The 17,610-nt window shown below is 36.2% G+C and overlaps 2 protein-coding genes across 2 annotated transcripts in view; one reads left to right on the forward strand and one right to left on the reverse strand.

Moving 5' to 3' along the window:
• Positions 1 to 2,445: 2,445 nt before the first annotated feature.
• On the reverse strand, positions 2,446 to 3,615 carry LOC139970205 (uncharacterized). Its single transcript, XM_071975844.1, has one exon. It carries the CDS (start codon positions 3,613 to 3,615, stop codon positions 2,461 to 2,463), a length of 1,155 nt encoding a protein of 384 aa, XP_071831945.1. The 3' UTR covers positions 2,446 to 2,460.
• Positions 3,616 to 14,434: 10,819 nt separating this feature from the next.
• The window catches only part of LOC139970206 (uncharacterized), a 29,905-nt gene continuing 26,729 nt past the window's right edge, over positions 14,435 to 17,610 (forward strand). Inside the window, exons 1-2 of the mRNA XM_071975845.1 lie at positions 14,435 to 14,522; positions 14,761 to 16,256. Of these exons, the coding sequence (XP_071831946.1) occupies positions 14,492 to 14,522; positions 14,761 to 16,256 (1,527 nt within the window). The 5' untranslated portion in view covers positions 14,435 to 14,491. The remainder of the gene's footprint in view (positions 14,523 to 14,760; positions 16,257 to 17,610) is intronic.

The following is a 17,610-nucleotide window of genomic DNA, read 5'->3' on the forward strand; positions in this document are numbered from 1 at the left end:
GCAGTGCGGTACGGTTGACATCAGCATCAGAATCCGTCCATTTATGAATATTAATGAGATTGGCACCAACAACAATCGGGACCATCTACTCACTATGGGTAACCTACTCACCAAGTGTGAGACCGATCAGATCTTGCATCGTTCAGACACACGCACACACACATGCGTGACTGCATATATTCCTTTTGCCTCTGGCAAAGAGTCAAAGAAATATATACCCGGAAACAAATGCAGCTAAAGTGCGCGCGAAGTGCACAGAAAATGTTAAGGTTTTCTAGCTATCATGCATGTGCAAGGAGTGATTAATTCTCACAGCAACAATGCAGCTAGTGCGCGCAGAGCGCGCCAAATCTATCTTTTCCAAAAATTTACCAAATTGACGCCCAAAATATTATCATTGTGTCAGTTTAGCTATAGTATACACAATGTACGTGAAACAAGAAAGTGTTTTGGTACTTTGTCTCCTAAATACAGTCGTTTTGCTATTAAAGCTTTCAATTCAACGGTGTTCATATATGTTTTACTACATTGCAAAATTATTAAATTGGTAGCGTGACAGGACGAAAGAGGTAATTCAGATCTCTATGTAAGTAGACCAAAGTAAACCAATATCTCACACCTTTATGTGGAAAAAATTAAGCGAAAGTCACTCTCTACAGGGCAGACATGGTTTACACACAGAAAGCGGAAATAAGTATATCACTAATGCACGAGAATCTCGCACAAAAATACTCGTTTCGTTGTTCGTATATTTAACTTCGCGATTTTTTTTCTCAGGTGAGTTGGGCCTGTTGGTTATGCTAATATAAAATAATATCGTACACACGCACAGTTTTTTGGTAATTAGCGTTAAAAAATCGTCCCAATTGGGTGATCCGGATTGACAATTATCTGTGGGCAATTGTCCGGGGGAAATCGTCCGGGAGGGTAATTGTCCAGCGGGTAATTTTCCGGGGGGGAGTCGACCGGGATGGGAATTGTCTGGGTGGGAATTTTCTGGGGTGGGAATTGTCCAGGGTGGGAGTTGTCTGGGTGGGAATTGTCCGGGGGTAAATGTCCAGGGGGAGTTGTCCGGTCACCATAGGTTAGATGGAAACAGATGTATATATATAGGATATATAGGATGGATGGATAGGATGGATGGGTTGGATGGATGGATAAGATGGTTCGATAAGATGGATGGATATATTCGATGGATTGATAGGATGGATATATTCGATGGATTGATAGGATGGATAGGATGGATGGATAGGATGGATCCATAGGATAGATGGATGTAATGTATAGCATAGATGGATAGATTCGATGGATTTTTATGGATGGATAAATAGGATGGATGTATAGGATGGATGGATCAGATGGATGGATATGATGAATGGATATGATGGATGGATAGGATTGATGGATCGGATGGATGTATATGATATATAGGATGCATATGATGGATGGATAGGATGGATGGTTAGGATGGATGTTTATGATAGATAGGATGAATTTATATGATGGATGTATAGGATGTACAGGATGTAGTATAGTATGCCCTTTTCGCACCCCTTTTGGAGGCGGGATGAGGTGGAAAATTTGGGGGCGTCCTTCATGTAGGGTTTCGGTGCTGACGCCCCATGAGAGGGGCGAACAATGCACTCATTGCTTTTATTATAATTTTTATTTTTAACTTTGCTTTATCCTATTTAAGTATTAAAAAATAATATAATAACAATAATAATAATAGCTTATTAAACTTCATGATTGTTAAAACAAAACAAACGCAAACAAAACAGATGAAACAAAATGTTGGGATATTTTAAACATTTATTTTCTTTTTAAAGAGTACTTTCAAGAAATTATTGAACATACAAAGTTCCAGTTATGTTTCAGAACAATTATTTTACAATGTGTCTGAAAGTTATACATTAACAGAGAGAAAAATACCAGGCAACAGTGAAATGTATTACGCCAATACATTTTCGATTACAAAGTAAATGTGTCTTACAAGTAAAGTACCCGATAAAGGTTAAAATCGTTCATATTCTATTGGTTTATACTTCCTAACCCGTTATCATACTTTATAAAATAGGTTTCCAGATCAAATTCAAAAGAGTACAGGATGAGAAAACATTGGTTAATATAAAAATCAAGGAGGAAAGTCACAAAATGGGGTAAATCATTTAAAAATTTAAAACAAAACGTTTTTCAATCAACTATTAATTATATTCACCAAACATTAGCCATGTAAAAGAGAAAATGTACACTAAGTTCATGTAAAAAAATAATAACAATAAAAAATAAATAAAAAACAACAACTTATAACTGTATATATAGGAGTATTCTTAACATAGATCGGTGAATAAATTGTGTTTGCAGCTATAGTGACACTATATGTAGAGTTATACAAAACACGCACAAGCACACGAGACAGGAGAAAACAGTAAAATATTATTCCATACTGCATAATGTTCACTAAATATCAAGATATGTAGTCGTAACACCATCTTCTTGGACTTTTCTCTTCGGGTAAAAGTAAGTGAAGGCATCCTTTCTAAGCCTGTATGTATAAACGTGATTGTCTCTCACTCGAAAACCTTTATTTTCTCCAGTTTTTGGTTGTTTTGTTGTAAGAACCTCTTTATATATTTTCTCATCGATGCTATTTCTTTTTTTATTTACCCCTTTACAACTAAATTTATCTCCCTTGACCCCACCGAAACAGTAATACATTTTGCTGGATAAAGCAACAATACCATCACCTTGCCATTCTACTTTAAACAATCCAGGGGTTCGTTTATCAAACATTTTATTTTCTTCAGTATCATCACGTGGAAACCATAAATGTTTTTCTTTGCGAAATGTTTCATTCATGTTCGGTTTCAAAATCTCCTCTAGACTGTTACCAGCGATGGAAATATACGCCGAATCAGTGTCCATTTCCACGTACTCCCATTTACTTACATCAAAAAATTTACAGAGACAGTCGTAATAAAACTGTAACATGCGTAATTTGGCATACTGGTAGACAAACAAGCCAATTTGAATTGGAAGATCCATCTTAATACTACTTTTGGCTAGTTCTACTTCGTAACAATCATCAACGATGAAATTCAAATCTCGAAAAGCAGGTGAGTTGATCATTTTGGATGATGAACTAGCATCAGCCATTTTAACGTGTGTATGCCTTTCCCTGTTGGTAATAGTTTTACCGTAAGAAGAGTTGCCAATCAATTTCATGGTATCTGCTATGATAGCCTTTGATGGATCGCGATCACCTACTCGCCGAGCATTCGACACAGATTCACCAAAAGTACGAAAGCATGCTTGAGGGGTATATTCAATGACTTGGTAAATACGAGTAATTATTAAACCATGTTGAAGATACCACTTGATAAGAGGAGTTGCCAAAAGTATTTTGTTACCAAACATGCTACCTATAAGACTTCGTCTAGGTTTTTGCATTATTTTATTTTCCTCCGCAAATTGTTTCATATGTTCACCGATGTTTTCTCGGGAGATATTTGTGTTTTTGAAAATAGGACACATTTCGGCAAATATAGGTTTCAACTTATCAGGAACGTGAATGTCGCACTCAACAAACTTTGATGTAATTGTATCGGTGAACATATGTTATGGGAGCACACACCGTGTGATGTGTGTACTATAAGGTTTTCTATAAGTTTTACTTTCGATTTGCAATATACACGTGTAATAGTGTGCTGTTTATAACACACAAGTCGGAACCATAACATAATTTCTATGTGATTGTCTCCGTTACCGTGGGCGATGAATACCAGTGCTGCTTTGTTTAACTTACCGATTTAGAAATAACACCTAAGTACCATTGTTGCTTGCTACCGCCATACATCATTGACTAAGACAGACTGCACACTATGAAGGAACTGGTCGTGGTTAGCTGGGTTGTATGAATTTTTATTGTATGTATTAAGCAGTATTAGTTTTTAAGGACAAATTTAGTGTTACATTTCTGAAAACCAATATTTTTACCGTTAGCTGTTATTCAAGCTATGTATAAATATAACAGAACTATGCACTGAATTGCTAAAACGGCTGTACATTAGTTAAGACGTTGTCAATAGGTAATAGCATCGCTTCCATTAATATACAGCAAGACATTCCATCCTAACATATTCTTATACTTAACTGTATAACATGGACCTACCCAGCAATCGCTCCTACCACCCCTCCCTCCCCCAACCCCACCCCACCCCACCCCTTGAGTACCCCGAAAATGTAATTTAATTAAAGCAGGAAGTATCACTAAAGCACTCTTATCAGGTTGAAGGAAGCTAAGCGACCCTCCTCAATCTTCCCCCTGAAAGTTCGTCTGCCACGTACGTAGACTCGATCACGACATAAGAAGGGAAACGAATGTCCTCAAATCTCTAACTTTTGACATGGTATCTCAAAATAATTACTTTTTTCTTTTAATTATGACTTTTAATCTTAAAATTTTGACTTTCAGAGTCAATATTTTGACATTTTTTTGGGACTTTTAAACTCATAATTTTGAGATAAAAGGTGAACAAATTGTGAACTTAAAAGTAAAAATTTTGAGATAAAAATTGTGAGATTTGGGGACACCTTTTTTCTCACCTTGGTTCCTACAAGTCAGCCCATATACGTAATACAATACTCTCATGAGTGTTCATTTCCTGCAACGTGGGAGTCAGTTTGGCCAAATATTGTCTTTGTATCTCATAGCGCTTCGAAGTGTTATAATGTTCCCTTTGTGAGAAGTGCCCCTTTTAAAATTATGACTCCTTCATATTTCCAATTTCTGCTGTACATATAACTGCTTAACTGTGGGATATATAATAATTTAGAGGTTAGGATTCCGCTTACCCTAGGAACCCTATTTAACTGGTAGAAGTTTTGAATAGAGCACTTTTACCGTCTTCATCGGTCTATGGACGTAATATGTGATTCGTGTTAGTCGTGAATCTACTATAATCATCGATCTACCAGTTAAAATGAATGAAAATCGTAGGAGATATATGTGTTGTGTAAAAGTTGTTTAAACATAAACTATGATGACTTAATACTGACATTATACGTTGATGTTGTCTTCGCTAAACACAACCAAAGTACGTACCATTGACGCTACAAACAGTAGTAACTAACTTTTGCTTTGTTGCAACTTTTCTACATTCTGCCAGTCTTGGCACCCTTACACGTTGTATAATTATGTTAGGTTGACTAGATTTGGGCGACGTCAGCAATTGCCTTGCAGTAAGTAGGAATTAGGAATCATTCAAATAAAGAAAATATCGTAACACTTCTTTCAGTTGAAAACATTTGGATTCTTATTTGTACATGTTTACTTAGTAGCATAAATTGGAAGATTTTTTGTATCTGTTGTTGTTGTTTTTTTTCATATGCCGTCTCTTGTTCACTCCAAAATATATTGTTCCGATATAGTCCGATATAGTCAAATTTTCTCGGATCGTGCAATTGCAAGAACAATGACTATCTAGGTGTTCGTAGATAAAAAAAAAATTAAGTTTGCACTCGTGAAATGTGTTAACTTGATGTTCAGCATCAAAATATCGTTCTTGCAAGGACCACTTTCATTTGTATCCAGATACTGCCTTGGTTTGATTAGACGTATGTGTGTCAACGCCTAGAATCTTTTCTTTTTCCCTTTAGCGCTCTACTCAGAATAGACAGAAAAAGATTGAGTTAGGTTGATACTTCAAATCGATTCCAACTCTCTGGTATATCATTTAAAATGACACTTGCAGGTGTGGGAGGAGGCAGGGGTGGTAGCGCAGTCTTGGTAAGTTTCATAGTTTGTTGTATGTGTGCTATATCTAATAGAAAACGTGTCGCACTAGTGTACTATGACTTAATCTCTGTATATATTGGTAAATACCTGGGATATATGGCAGGGATTTCTCGGATCAAACACCTCGCAAAAATAAGTAACAATGGGCATTTTATGGATATTCCCCCAACAAATTAGGATAGGGTTTGCTCCGCTTTGCTGGTTTTACTTTTCACAATTAAGTTCCGCCGAAGTTTTACCTTGTTGGCAGGTTATACTCATGGACCACTATAGACATCCACGAAAAATCCCCGTATGAAACACACACATGCCACAGTAGGCCTACTGTATGCTATGTGATACGTGATACGTTAAAGAACTTATTGGTGTGTGTTATGGAAATCCAGCTGTGAAGTTCATATATTTTAATTATTTTACTACGTGTAAGAGAAAAGGAAATGGAGTATGTGAAAAAGTGCGTGGTCACTGGTGAACCAACAACTGCCTTTAGTATTTCTTTCTATACTAAGGCTTGCGAGGCTTAACAAAGATCAACGTTACGATTGACTAGTTCTTGCATAGTTTCAATCAGTTCTCACCATTAACCATTAGCAAACGATCGAGTAAAGGTGAATTGGTAATTTAAGTATTAAACTGTTTATTGTGTTGTCAAACAAATGACTGCATCACTGTTGGAGGTCGCACGTGATGCATTTAATGATATGTATATGTAATCATAGGAAACCGTTCCATAATCGTAATTCTCAGGAGTATTCGACGAGATATTAACTTGCCCTAAGCAACAAATGGTAGATTCCATATGCGTCATAAAACTGAGCAATACAAAACGTCATATATTCTGGTAGAAATAGCCACACGCCATTGCATAGCAATAATAATTTGTATCTTATTAGTAGCGAACCCTACACAACCATAGTTTTCCGTAGTCATCATATAAAGCGTTGTAGGAATATACGGAAACTTAGTTAACGGGAAGGCAGTAAGGGTGAGAGGTAATTCACTACTTGGAATTATCTGGTAACCTCGTTCGGTCACATTTGTTATATATTCTCAAGATATATATATACACCTCAAAAAACTTCATGAGCTTCTATAAGTTTGGAAACTGTTTGGAAGTTATATGAGTCTTCATGTAAACTATCATTTGTGTTCGCTTTCGCCTTGCTTTGCCAAAATATCTAATTGTGTACACGTTGACATTTTTTCTTCTTCGGGAGACAAGTATAACGTTATTTGACACACTGTTAGATGTAATTAAAAAGAAAACCGACGACGGGAATCCAGCAGAATGTCTTAATGATCCGATCCGAGTAGATAAGATATTGTGGTAGTGAATGTCCAATATTAAATACAGTACTGAAAGCGAATTATATGAACGTTATTTTACGATTGAAATTCGTCAACGTCAGCTGGATTGTTACAAAGTTCAGTATTTCATATTCAGATACTCGTTATATGTTAAAATACCTGGATATTCTCTAGTCCGTGGAGCAACGACATTGCAAAGAAAATTCACATTTACCCACTGTCTGATAACTTTTATCAATTGATATTCTGTAAACTTATATCAGTAAGGGTAGGTCTCTGTATCTTCATAAATCTCCTGTTTTCTAGGGCTGGGTATATCAAGATAACAATAAAACCTCACGTAAGATACAATGATCCCAAGCAGTATTCACTTGCGATGGTGTATAAGAGGATCATGTATACTGGATCTTGCATAGTGGATCCAGCATATTGGATCCTGTATATTAGATAATGTAAAGTGGATTCTAAAAAGTATATCCAGTATAGTGAATCGTGTAAAGTGGATCGTTTATAATGGATCGTATATAGCGGAATGTGCATAGTGGATCCAGCATATGGATTGGGTATAGTGAGTAATACATATATGACCCTTTATAGTGTATCTTTCATCTTTCAGCATAGAGGATCGTACATAGTGCACAGTAGATCTTGCGTTGTGGCTCCATAATAAGGATCATGTAAAGTGGTTTCAGCACAGTGGATCGTTATTATTGCAACCAGCATAGTGGATTATATATAGTCGATCCTGTATATTGGATCCAGCATAGTGGATCGGGTATACTGAGCAATACATATATGACCCTTTATAGTGTATCTTTAATCTTTCATCTGTCATCATAGAGGATCGTACATAGTGCAAAGTAGATCTTTCCTTGTGGATCCAGAATAGTGATCATGTATAGTGGTTTCAGCACAGTGGATCGTTAATATTGCATCCAGCATAGTGGATCATATATAGTCGATCCTGTAAAGTGTATCTAGGATAGTGGATTGTTTATAATAGATCTTCATCGCGAATCAGGCATAGTGGATTTGTTATTGTGGATGCTGAATAGTCGATCCTATATATCATCTCGTGTATAGTGGAACCACGTATACTTTGAATACATACGGCAAAAATATTGTGGTGTTCTCAGTGTGTTGTAATCTGTTATAATGTATCTTCTTTTAACCTGATGACTGTTATAGCAAATGTTGATGAAAACCTCGAATCTCTCAATATAACCTGATCCTATACTGCTGGTTTTCGTCTCAATACATTGTCATTTACCTTCGACACAAATTACCCGCAAAAAATGTATTTATCTCTTTTATCGATGCTGGTGCATTAAGGCAAGAGCAAATTTTAATCTTGTAAAACGCGACATAATTCTAGTCCTTTTGCAGATGATACTTTCCCAATTTTTTAGGGAAATGCAGTAAAAAAAGTGACCCAGTGTACTGATTAGATCCCTTCCAACCAATATTTGAGGCAAACTGAATGAACGTCATTATTCACAACCACACGCATATGGGTTATTTTCAATGTATAAGCATATTGACCAAACCCTGATCCATATATTCATTAGATATCCATCGACCCAAGCCATGGGTTTTATTCACTTATTCAGGGCCTATAATATACACTTCACCTTTGTATTACAAATATAACTAGTACCATAACAAAGAACTTTCAATGTACATTTTTGTATAGATAAACAATATAATATCCCTTAGTGGAATTTACAAACTAAAAACATTAATACACACTACAAATTGTTGAATTTCGAAGTGGGATAATAATAGAATATGCGTATTCCTGGCGCTCTGATCGTGCAATGAAGGTGGTAATATTTTGGATAGTGTCTAGCAATAGCCATCCGTGATTTGACACGGAATGACCCGATTTGCTTTTTTGAGAACAAGTTGGCACAGGAGCTCATTTTTAATCAACCTTAAAATTATGTTGTTCAACTGACTCTTCTGGACATGTAATGGAGGGACAAAAAATTGTTTACAAACTACATACCTAGAGGTTATACTTTTTACTTTGGAACAAATATCTTTTTATTGACTTTCTGCCTTTCTTGAGAAGTTTGCAAATTCTAATACACATTGTACATGTATGTGTCTATTGACATTTATTGTATACTAATGTATTTTAAGTGAATTAAACCAGAAGATGACATGTTCATTGCAACTATTACTTGTTTATATGACATTGGATTCTGCAGATCATTTAACTGAATGAACTTGAAGTAAAATATTCAGGCTTACACAAATATGGAACATCACAACAGGAAAATCGTTTTTTCATTTGTAAATATCCTAAACTTTGTGGGTTCTTCATTTTAAAATAAGGCAAAATACCCTCCTGAAGTGTGTGTACAAACAGGGTGGTACATTACCTCCTCTATTAAATAAACAGTTATCTGTCAAACGACATTTTTTTCTACATCAGAGCAATTAACAAACCTCATAAATTAATATTGAGACAAGCTAGAAACCTGAAATTGGTAAGTTGTAAGAACGTTATACTAAACATTATAGTTAAGTACCCTCACAGCTCTCAGATGGTTAAGTTGTAAAGTAAATTGCATCAAATCCTTTCTAGTGCTGAATCGCAGCATGAAGTAGTAACTTGATAGCTGCACAACTTGCAAATATATTACAGGAAAGCATTGTAATCGTTGTAATCGTATTTTGTATCTTTTGGACTGGGCATAATAACCTTTAAAACGATCAAGTATCTGGAGCAATAGTTTAAGAGCAATTCATAACTTGAAATTGAACTTTTTTTTGCGAAAAAATAACAACAACTCTCATCTCACAGTATGTTTATTCACTCTGCATTGAGAGTTGGTAAAGTAAAAAGTACATTATTACCACATTATAGTTTAGTTTAGTAGAAAAAAGGATCAGGAGGTACACTTAAGTCCCCATCAAGGACCCTATAGAGAGAGAAGAAAAAAACTGAAGACACAGACACTCAGAGCCGATTACAATGCTTAAAGTGCTTGTCCAAAGCATTCTTAAACCCATTCACACGACTTGCAAGTACAACTTTCTCAGGCAAACCATTCCACTCATTCACAACCCTATTAGAAAAAAGTTATGCCGAACATTAATCCTACTATGCGACTTTTGGAGTTTAAGACAATGACCTCTAGTACAACTACTGTTGGCAAACAAGAAAATGTCGGTAAAGGATAAATTGTCGAAACCATACACAATCTTGAAAACCTGGATCAAGTCCCCACGTAACCTCCTAAGCTCCAGTGTGGTGAGATTCAACAGTTGTAACCGCCTATAATAAGGAACCCTCTTTAAGGAACTAATCATACTAGTAGCCCTCCTCTGGACCTTTTCAAGTACTTTCTTATCCTTAGCAAAGTAAGGGTTCCAAGCATACTCCAGATGAGGCCTAACCAACTGCTTATAAAGCCTAACTACGATGTCCTCTTTCAGAAAACTGAAGTTCCTCTTGATCATACCTAAAACCCTATTACCTCTTTTAGCAGCTTCAAGACAATGTTTAGAAGGTTGCAGAGGTGAGTCAATGTAGATACCTAGGTCTCTTTCAACAGAGACCTCCTGTAACTCCACACCATTTAGATTGTATGTAAACTTTTGGTTACTACTACCAATGTGCATTACCTTACATTTATCAATATTAAAAAGCATTTGCCACCCCTGAGACCAGGAAAAAATCTTATCTAAATCCGCTTGAAATTTCTCAGAATCGCTTTTGGAAGAGACCTCACAATACAATTTGGTGTCATCAGCAAACTTCTTAGCTTTACACAAAATATCTCCGTCGATGTCAATTATATAGGCAACAAACAACACGGGACCTAATACAGACCCTTGTGGAACCCCAATAGTAACGTTCTGCCAAGAAGAAGCACAGCCTTTAATTACCACCCTCTGTTCCCTATTACCAAGCCAATTCCCGATCCAAGACAGTAAATTCCCTATGACACCCATGCTTTTCAGCCTAAGTAAAAGACGCTGGCGGGGAACTTTATCAAAGGCCTTCTGGAAATCCAGGAACACAACATCTACAGACCTCTGCCTATTTAGTGAACTTGTTACATCTTCCATAAACTCAAGGATATTAGTGAGACAAGACCTTTTTTGACAAAAGCCATGTTGAGACTCTCTGATCAAAGACTGACTGCTGAAGTGACAGACCATAGACCTTTTAACAATAGACTCCATGACCTTACAAACTACACTAGTGAGACTAACGGGCCTATAATTACAGGGCTTAGACTTATCACCCTTCTTGAAAATTGGGGTAATATTAGCACATCTCCAGTCCCTATGAACATAACCTTCATCCATAAATTTACTAAAAACCAACGAGAGTGGAACGCAGAAATGGTGTGCACAAGTCTTCAACAAATACGGATGGATTGCATCCGGTCCAGAAGCTTTAGAAACATTTAGAAGAAGCAGCTCCTTTAAGACAACCTCATCCGAAAATAAGACCGTATCCAGTTTAGGCCTATCACTTTCCCCCCTGAAAATCTGGAATACTACTCGTATCTTCCCTTGTGAAAACCGACACAAAATAGTTGTTCAAAAGATCTGCAAGATCCTGACTATCAGTAACTATATTATCAGCCTGTGGTGCCCTAAGAGAACAATTGCATCTTTAACTTTCTGCTTTGACCTGACATAAGAAAAGAAGGCCTTTGGGTTATCCTATGTTATTTTCAGGGCAATGCTTTTTTCGAAATTAAATTTTGCATCAGAGACTAAGCATTCTACCTTCAGCTGATGAATTTTAAACTTGGCCAAAAGAGATTCAGATTTAGTCCTCCTAAACAACCTCCACATTCTGCGTTTTTGCCTAATTGCACATCTAACTTTCTTATTCATCCAGTGAGGCATACTGCTTTTACGACGACGATTCTTCCACGGAACATGATTTTCCATAATGACCTTTAATTTTTCAGCAAAACAAATCCAAGACTTAGAAGCACTCATATATCTAAACAAATTAATCTAATCTGTACCCTTTAGTAAAGTTTCAATTGCCTCTGTATCTGATCTCGAAAAATCAGGGACTTTTTCATTGCTAACAGAATTTACGACTTTGCAAACAACATCAAAAGCTAGTATATCATGATCACTAGTTCCTAGTTTTCCTCGATCCGTCAAATCAACAACATTGCTTGGATTACAACTCAAAACAAGATCCAGGATGTTATCCCCCTAGTAGGGAAAGTAACATGTTGATGTAAAAAGCAATCTTGCACAACATCTAGAAAATTACTACCCTTCCTACTACTAGAGCCATCTATCCAATTAATGTCAGGAAACTTAAAGTCGCCCATTTAAACAACATCACCTTTAGCAGCCTTTCTAATTTAATCAAACAGCACTACATCATTATCATCGCTGCTGTTAGGAGAGCGGTAAACAACACCCACAGTGATAACGTCCCTGGACCTCACCAGACAGAATTAACAAAAGCCCCTTGCAACTGAGATTTCTCAACACTTACAATGTCATCCCTAACATACAGTAAAACTCCCCCACCAACCCCATTATGAGTATCCCTTCTGTCCTGACGATACACAACATACCCCGGGTGAGAAACCTCAGCACTATCAATGTCCTCCCATTATTTTTGCCGTTGAAAACTATTTCCCTGTCCTTTTGACCATGTGCTACGGTTAATAATGTCTTTGATGCAACGTTCATACATCGTTACAATAAGTCGTTGAAGCTTGATTATTTTAATCGACATTGCGTAAACAGTTATTTACACATACTGTAACTGGAATGGGGTCAGTTCGAGCTGGGGTTGCGCCGACTTGTCTATAGTGGTCGGAGATAAGGAAAATTTCATTCAACTTTGAATACAACTTACAAATAATATTGCATTGGGTAATTGTTAATGGTAACGTATGAAGGGTTCATAAATGTTGTGTTTTTGTGTCGTCGGGATTTTTAAGATTTTTTTTTGCTACTAAATTTAAGGGCTTAAGAAAATCAGTTAAATTTCCAATGTTTATATATTTTTTAATTTTCTCTCTAAGTTTTGTTTTACATAACATTGATTTCAAACACCACAGCGTGTTCATAGACTATAATATTATCGCAAACGCTATGGAAGAGAGTTTTATACTATACAGTAGTATACAATGCGTGATGTCAAGGTCATCATATATGGTACTGTAGCTAGTCTACGGCACAATTTCCCGCTTCGAAACTTGACAATCACTTGTTTTTGTAGTTTAGTTATAGGTTTCATCATTTGTTTTTTTTACTTTTGTGCATATTATAGACCTAGGCATATCGATCACTATAGGCTAGCGTACAATTGAATGTAATGTATGGGGTCATTATAGCTAGGTATTGTGTGTTCCTACACAGGTAAATTAAATTGAATGTTTTTCATGGAAGACTGGTGGGACGCAAGATTTTTTTTCTAAGCGGACGCAAAACAGTTTTAAAACTTTGCTTTGTAAAACGAACTGACTTTGCACTTTAATACAATGTGTTTTTGAACCTTGATCTGAAAAATTAGCAGCAACTATACAGATATACTGAAAGCCCATGTCTGTTTTAAATGACATCCGCTTAGGAAAATCATACGTTGTACATTATGCGTACATGTGGTATCGGGCATGTTGCTGTACTAAATTAGTTTTCACATTATCACCGTAATGATGATGTTAGGTATCGTGGTACACGTTTTCGCATATGTCAGTTGCAAGTGTACTGACCATGGAATTTCAATTTCTTTATACGGCACACAATCAAATGAATTTTATGATATAGTTGAGTTCATTGCTTAACACAGGCAAGGCTATTTACAGGAATTTTCCTATTCAATTGACAGGTGGACAAACCTGCATATGGACTCGTAACAACACGATCAATGATTAGATGAAGACATGAAGGGTAAATCGTAAGTCAGTTTCAGTTGACTTACTTTTCTCTTTAGGTTCAACAAGATGGTAATTCAACATAAAATTAACACTCGTTACCTTCTTTAACTATCTTGTAAGAGATATTCCGGTTGATGGAAATTACTGTATGGAATATTTTTAAATTATTTGCGCGTAAGTAATTTTAATGATTGTAACACGTAGCATAGAGTTAGGAATCATAGTCTTTGTGTCTCTTTGTCACGTACTAATCATTGCACCTCCTAGAAATACAATATTCTCTCCCAACACCTTTTCATTAACAACACATTGAACCAAATCATATGCAACATCAAAACAATGCAGTATATACCTTGACGGTTAACGGGACGATGTAATTATTTAGATTCCCTATTTTGCTCATATTTTTAAAAAAGAAAAACAGATTCTCGGAAACGATGGACAGGGGCTCTACTGACACGACCCCTTTACGCTTCGTAGACTGTCTGAAGTTAATCAAATGGTAATGGAGCTGAATCCTGATCTTCAAGGTAGTTGCCTTTAACTCTGACTTTGCCATTTGCGTGTCTTTATTTTATTTCGTTAAAAAATGTAACCCCCTCCCCCTCTGTCGTCATAATAACACATAGAACAGTAACAAAATTGTAATATCAATAACGAATTAACAATTAACATTTTCGTGTTCCCATGTGTGTCATTAATGTATTGTTCGTAACATTTAGTCATAAGTGGTAACATTTACACATATTATTTCTGTTTTTTGTTTAGAGAAGAAAATATTTCTGATAGAAGGTCTCAAAAGGACATATAAAGGCCAATATGATGCGATTCAACCCCTACCATATATAAAAGATAGACTTTATTGTGTGGACAAGGTCTTTGTAGAAGGGGGCGTTGAAGTTTGTCTGGCACCGGAGCTAACATCAGGCACAGGAGGATCATGGGAGCGTTTGGAATCTTACAAAAGTATTTATACTGACATTCGGTTTAAATCCAAGAGACGCATTATACAAGGAGAGCCCGGGTATGGTAAGTCGACGTTAACCCTTCAGCTGGCCTACGATTGGTGCAATGACGTATCTGATTCCCCGATGAACAATGTAGAAATACTAATTCTTCTTCGGTTAAGACAACTTGGAAGTATAAAATCTCTCTACAGGGCGATTAAGTCATTTCTTCTCTTCAATGAACCCCGTGTTAGCAAACATGAGATTGAAAAGATCATTCACAGTTGCTCGTCCGTCCACATTATTTTGGATGGATATGACGAGTATCCTGGCAGGGACAGCAATGATAATGACGATGTACACAGGATCATCAAGATGGAACTGTTTGCAGACTTTGATGTCAGCTTAACCACAAGATATCTTCCAGAAAGTCTTAGAAAAGAAACTAAGAGGGCCAAACTAACAGGGTTCGATGACAAAGCTAGGGATGAGTACATTTGCAAGGCCGTAGTAGGTAACAACGATGAGGCAGTGGCAGAAATAAAGCAACGGCTCAATGAAAACTCCATCCTTGCTGATCTTTGCCAGGTGCCTCTCATATTCGTGATGTTTGCCCACATGGCTCATGATCAGAGAGACCTCATGAAGTTCAAGTCTGTCACACAGTTCTTCAAACACATGATTATATGTTTTTACGACCATCTGAAACAGAAATTTAAAGACAATAGAAGCAACAAGTTATATCTTCATGAAATGGAACATCATAAGCTAGACAAAATAGCTTTCGTAGGATTAAACAAGAAAAACCAACAATTGTCATGGATTAAGACTAGATTTCGTCAAAGAGTCGGGCCAGAATTATATGACCAGTATATTTTAATTGGCATTTTGGTGGAGGAAGATGTAGTGAGCGATGATTCTACTGGAGACAATGTGTTGTTTACAACGATGGTCCGTTTTTATCATAAACTATTCTGTGAATGGTATGCAGCCCACCACCTTGTCACTCTTGTAAAGAACGCACACGATCTCTCTGATATGCTCAGGTTCTTAGATCCATTTGATCTTCAGTACCTGTTTAGATTCGCTTGTGGTCTGAATCCCAATGCTGGAAAGAAACTCATCAACCATTTGAAGGGATTACCAGGCGGGGATAAGTTTGCCATCCTCTGTATCCTGGAACAAACTGGTGACGTCAACGACATTATGGATTCGGTGAAAGAGCTCTGCTCGCGTCGCGTTGAGATAAAGAAAGGCGACAGCGCTCTTCTTCAAAGATCGACGACACAGTTGCTGGAGATTGCATCTAAAAATCATGTAAGTTATCTAATAAAAAAAATCTTTTCCATTTTTTCCTACACCTAATTTAGGAACTGTTTATTATTTTATAATGATTTTGTTTTCGTTATTGTAAAGTCTATTGACAGAATGCGGATGGTTTTCCTAGCTAATGAATATACAGTGGTGTATAGAGAATAATTGCAAATGATTTCATATATTTAAACCAATCAGAATACTCTCTGCAAGTGCTAAGTTGAGCTAAAACTCTAATCAAACTGATGATGAATTGAGAATATTGAACATATACTTCAACATAAAATCATGGAGTGTTAATGTTTGGAATTTCAGATTCTTTTGTTACGAATAAATCGCTAGTCTTCAAAGAATTTAAATAAATATTAAATGCTTCGAATGATTGAATTGAACCTGGAACAACAAGCCATATATGTTGGAGGAAATTGTCTTATCGTTTAAGGTACCCCATTAACATAATGTAACATCAGTTATCATTAATACCAATACATAGTCGGTAACCGATAATTTACAATGTGGTGATCGAAACAGTCATTTGGTAGTTCTTCTATCAAAGTAAAACTGTATAATTGAAGTGAAAGAGCCAAAAAAGTACACCAATTAAGAAAGTATAATTTCACACATTGCATGGTAACGAATTCATTAAAATATGTTGTGAGTGACATATAAGTGATGTCACCGATATAGTAATACATCATCATCATTCCTGGTCGTCTGACATTACTATTTCAAATTGAAATAGGATCGTTAATACATGGTATGGTATGGTAATACATATCAGGAAATGTTGAGAGAGGTGAATGATCAAAGTGTATTCTTTGTGTGGAAATATGTAGCCTGTTATCTTCTCAACAGTATTACTAGCAGTATTTAGTATGATTGATATTTGAGCAAATACTTAGGTACATGTGGAACATTTCATCATGCGTATATATATATACATATATATATATATATATATACATACATATATATATTTATGTATATATATATACATTATATATATATTATTATATATATATATATATTATATATATATATATATATATATATATAAATGAAAATCGTAAGGAGTTGGAAAATCAAGAACAGTGAAAAAACTTCCAGCCTCCACCGGGATTAGAACCCGGGCCTCCCGCTTTGTACGCGGACACCCTAACCAACTAGGCCATGGACGCTGATTGTATGTCCAGAGGTTCTAAACCGGTAAGGTAGGTCGTAATTCCACTGTAGGCGTTTTGTCACCTGTATCGAACAATACTGTTTTGGTGACATATTTTGCCTTACTCTAGAGATCAAACATGATGCTAACCAACTCGAAAATCATTTGTGATTCCTAAAGCCGGATCTTGAAAGA

This window comes from Apostichopus japonicus, chromosome 7 (assembly GCF_037975245.1).
Source record: "Apostichopus japonicus isolate 1M-3 chromosome 7, ASM3797524v1, whole genome shotgun sequence".
Lineage (NCBI taxonomy): Eukaryota > Metazoa > Echinodermata > Holothuroidea > Aspidochirotida > Stichopodidae > Apostichopus > Apostichopus japonicus.

Bases quoted from the DNA above. Each gene is read 5' to 3' on its own strand.
- LOC139970205 (XM_071975844.1), bottom strand. From the start codon at position 3,615: ATGTTCACCGATACAATTACATCAAAGTTTGTTGAGTGCGACATTCAC.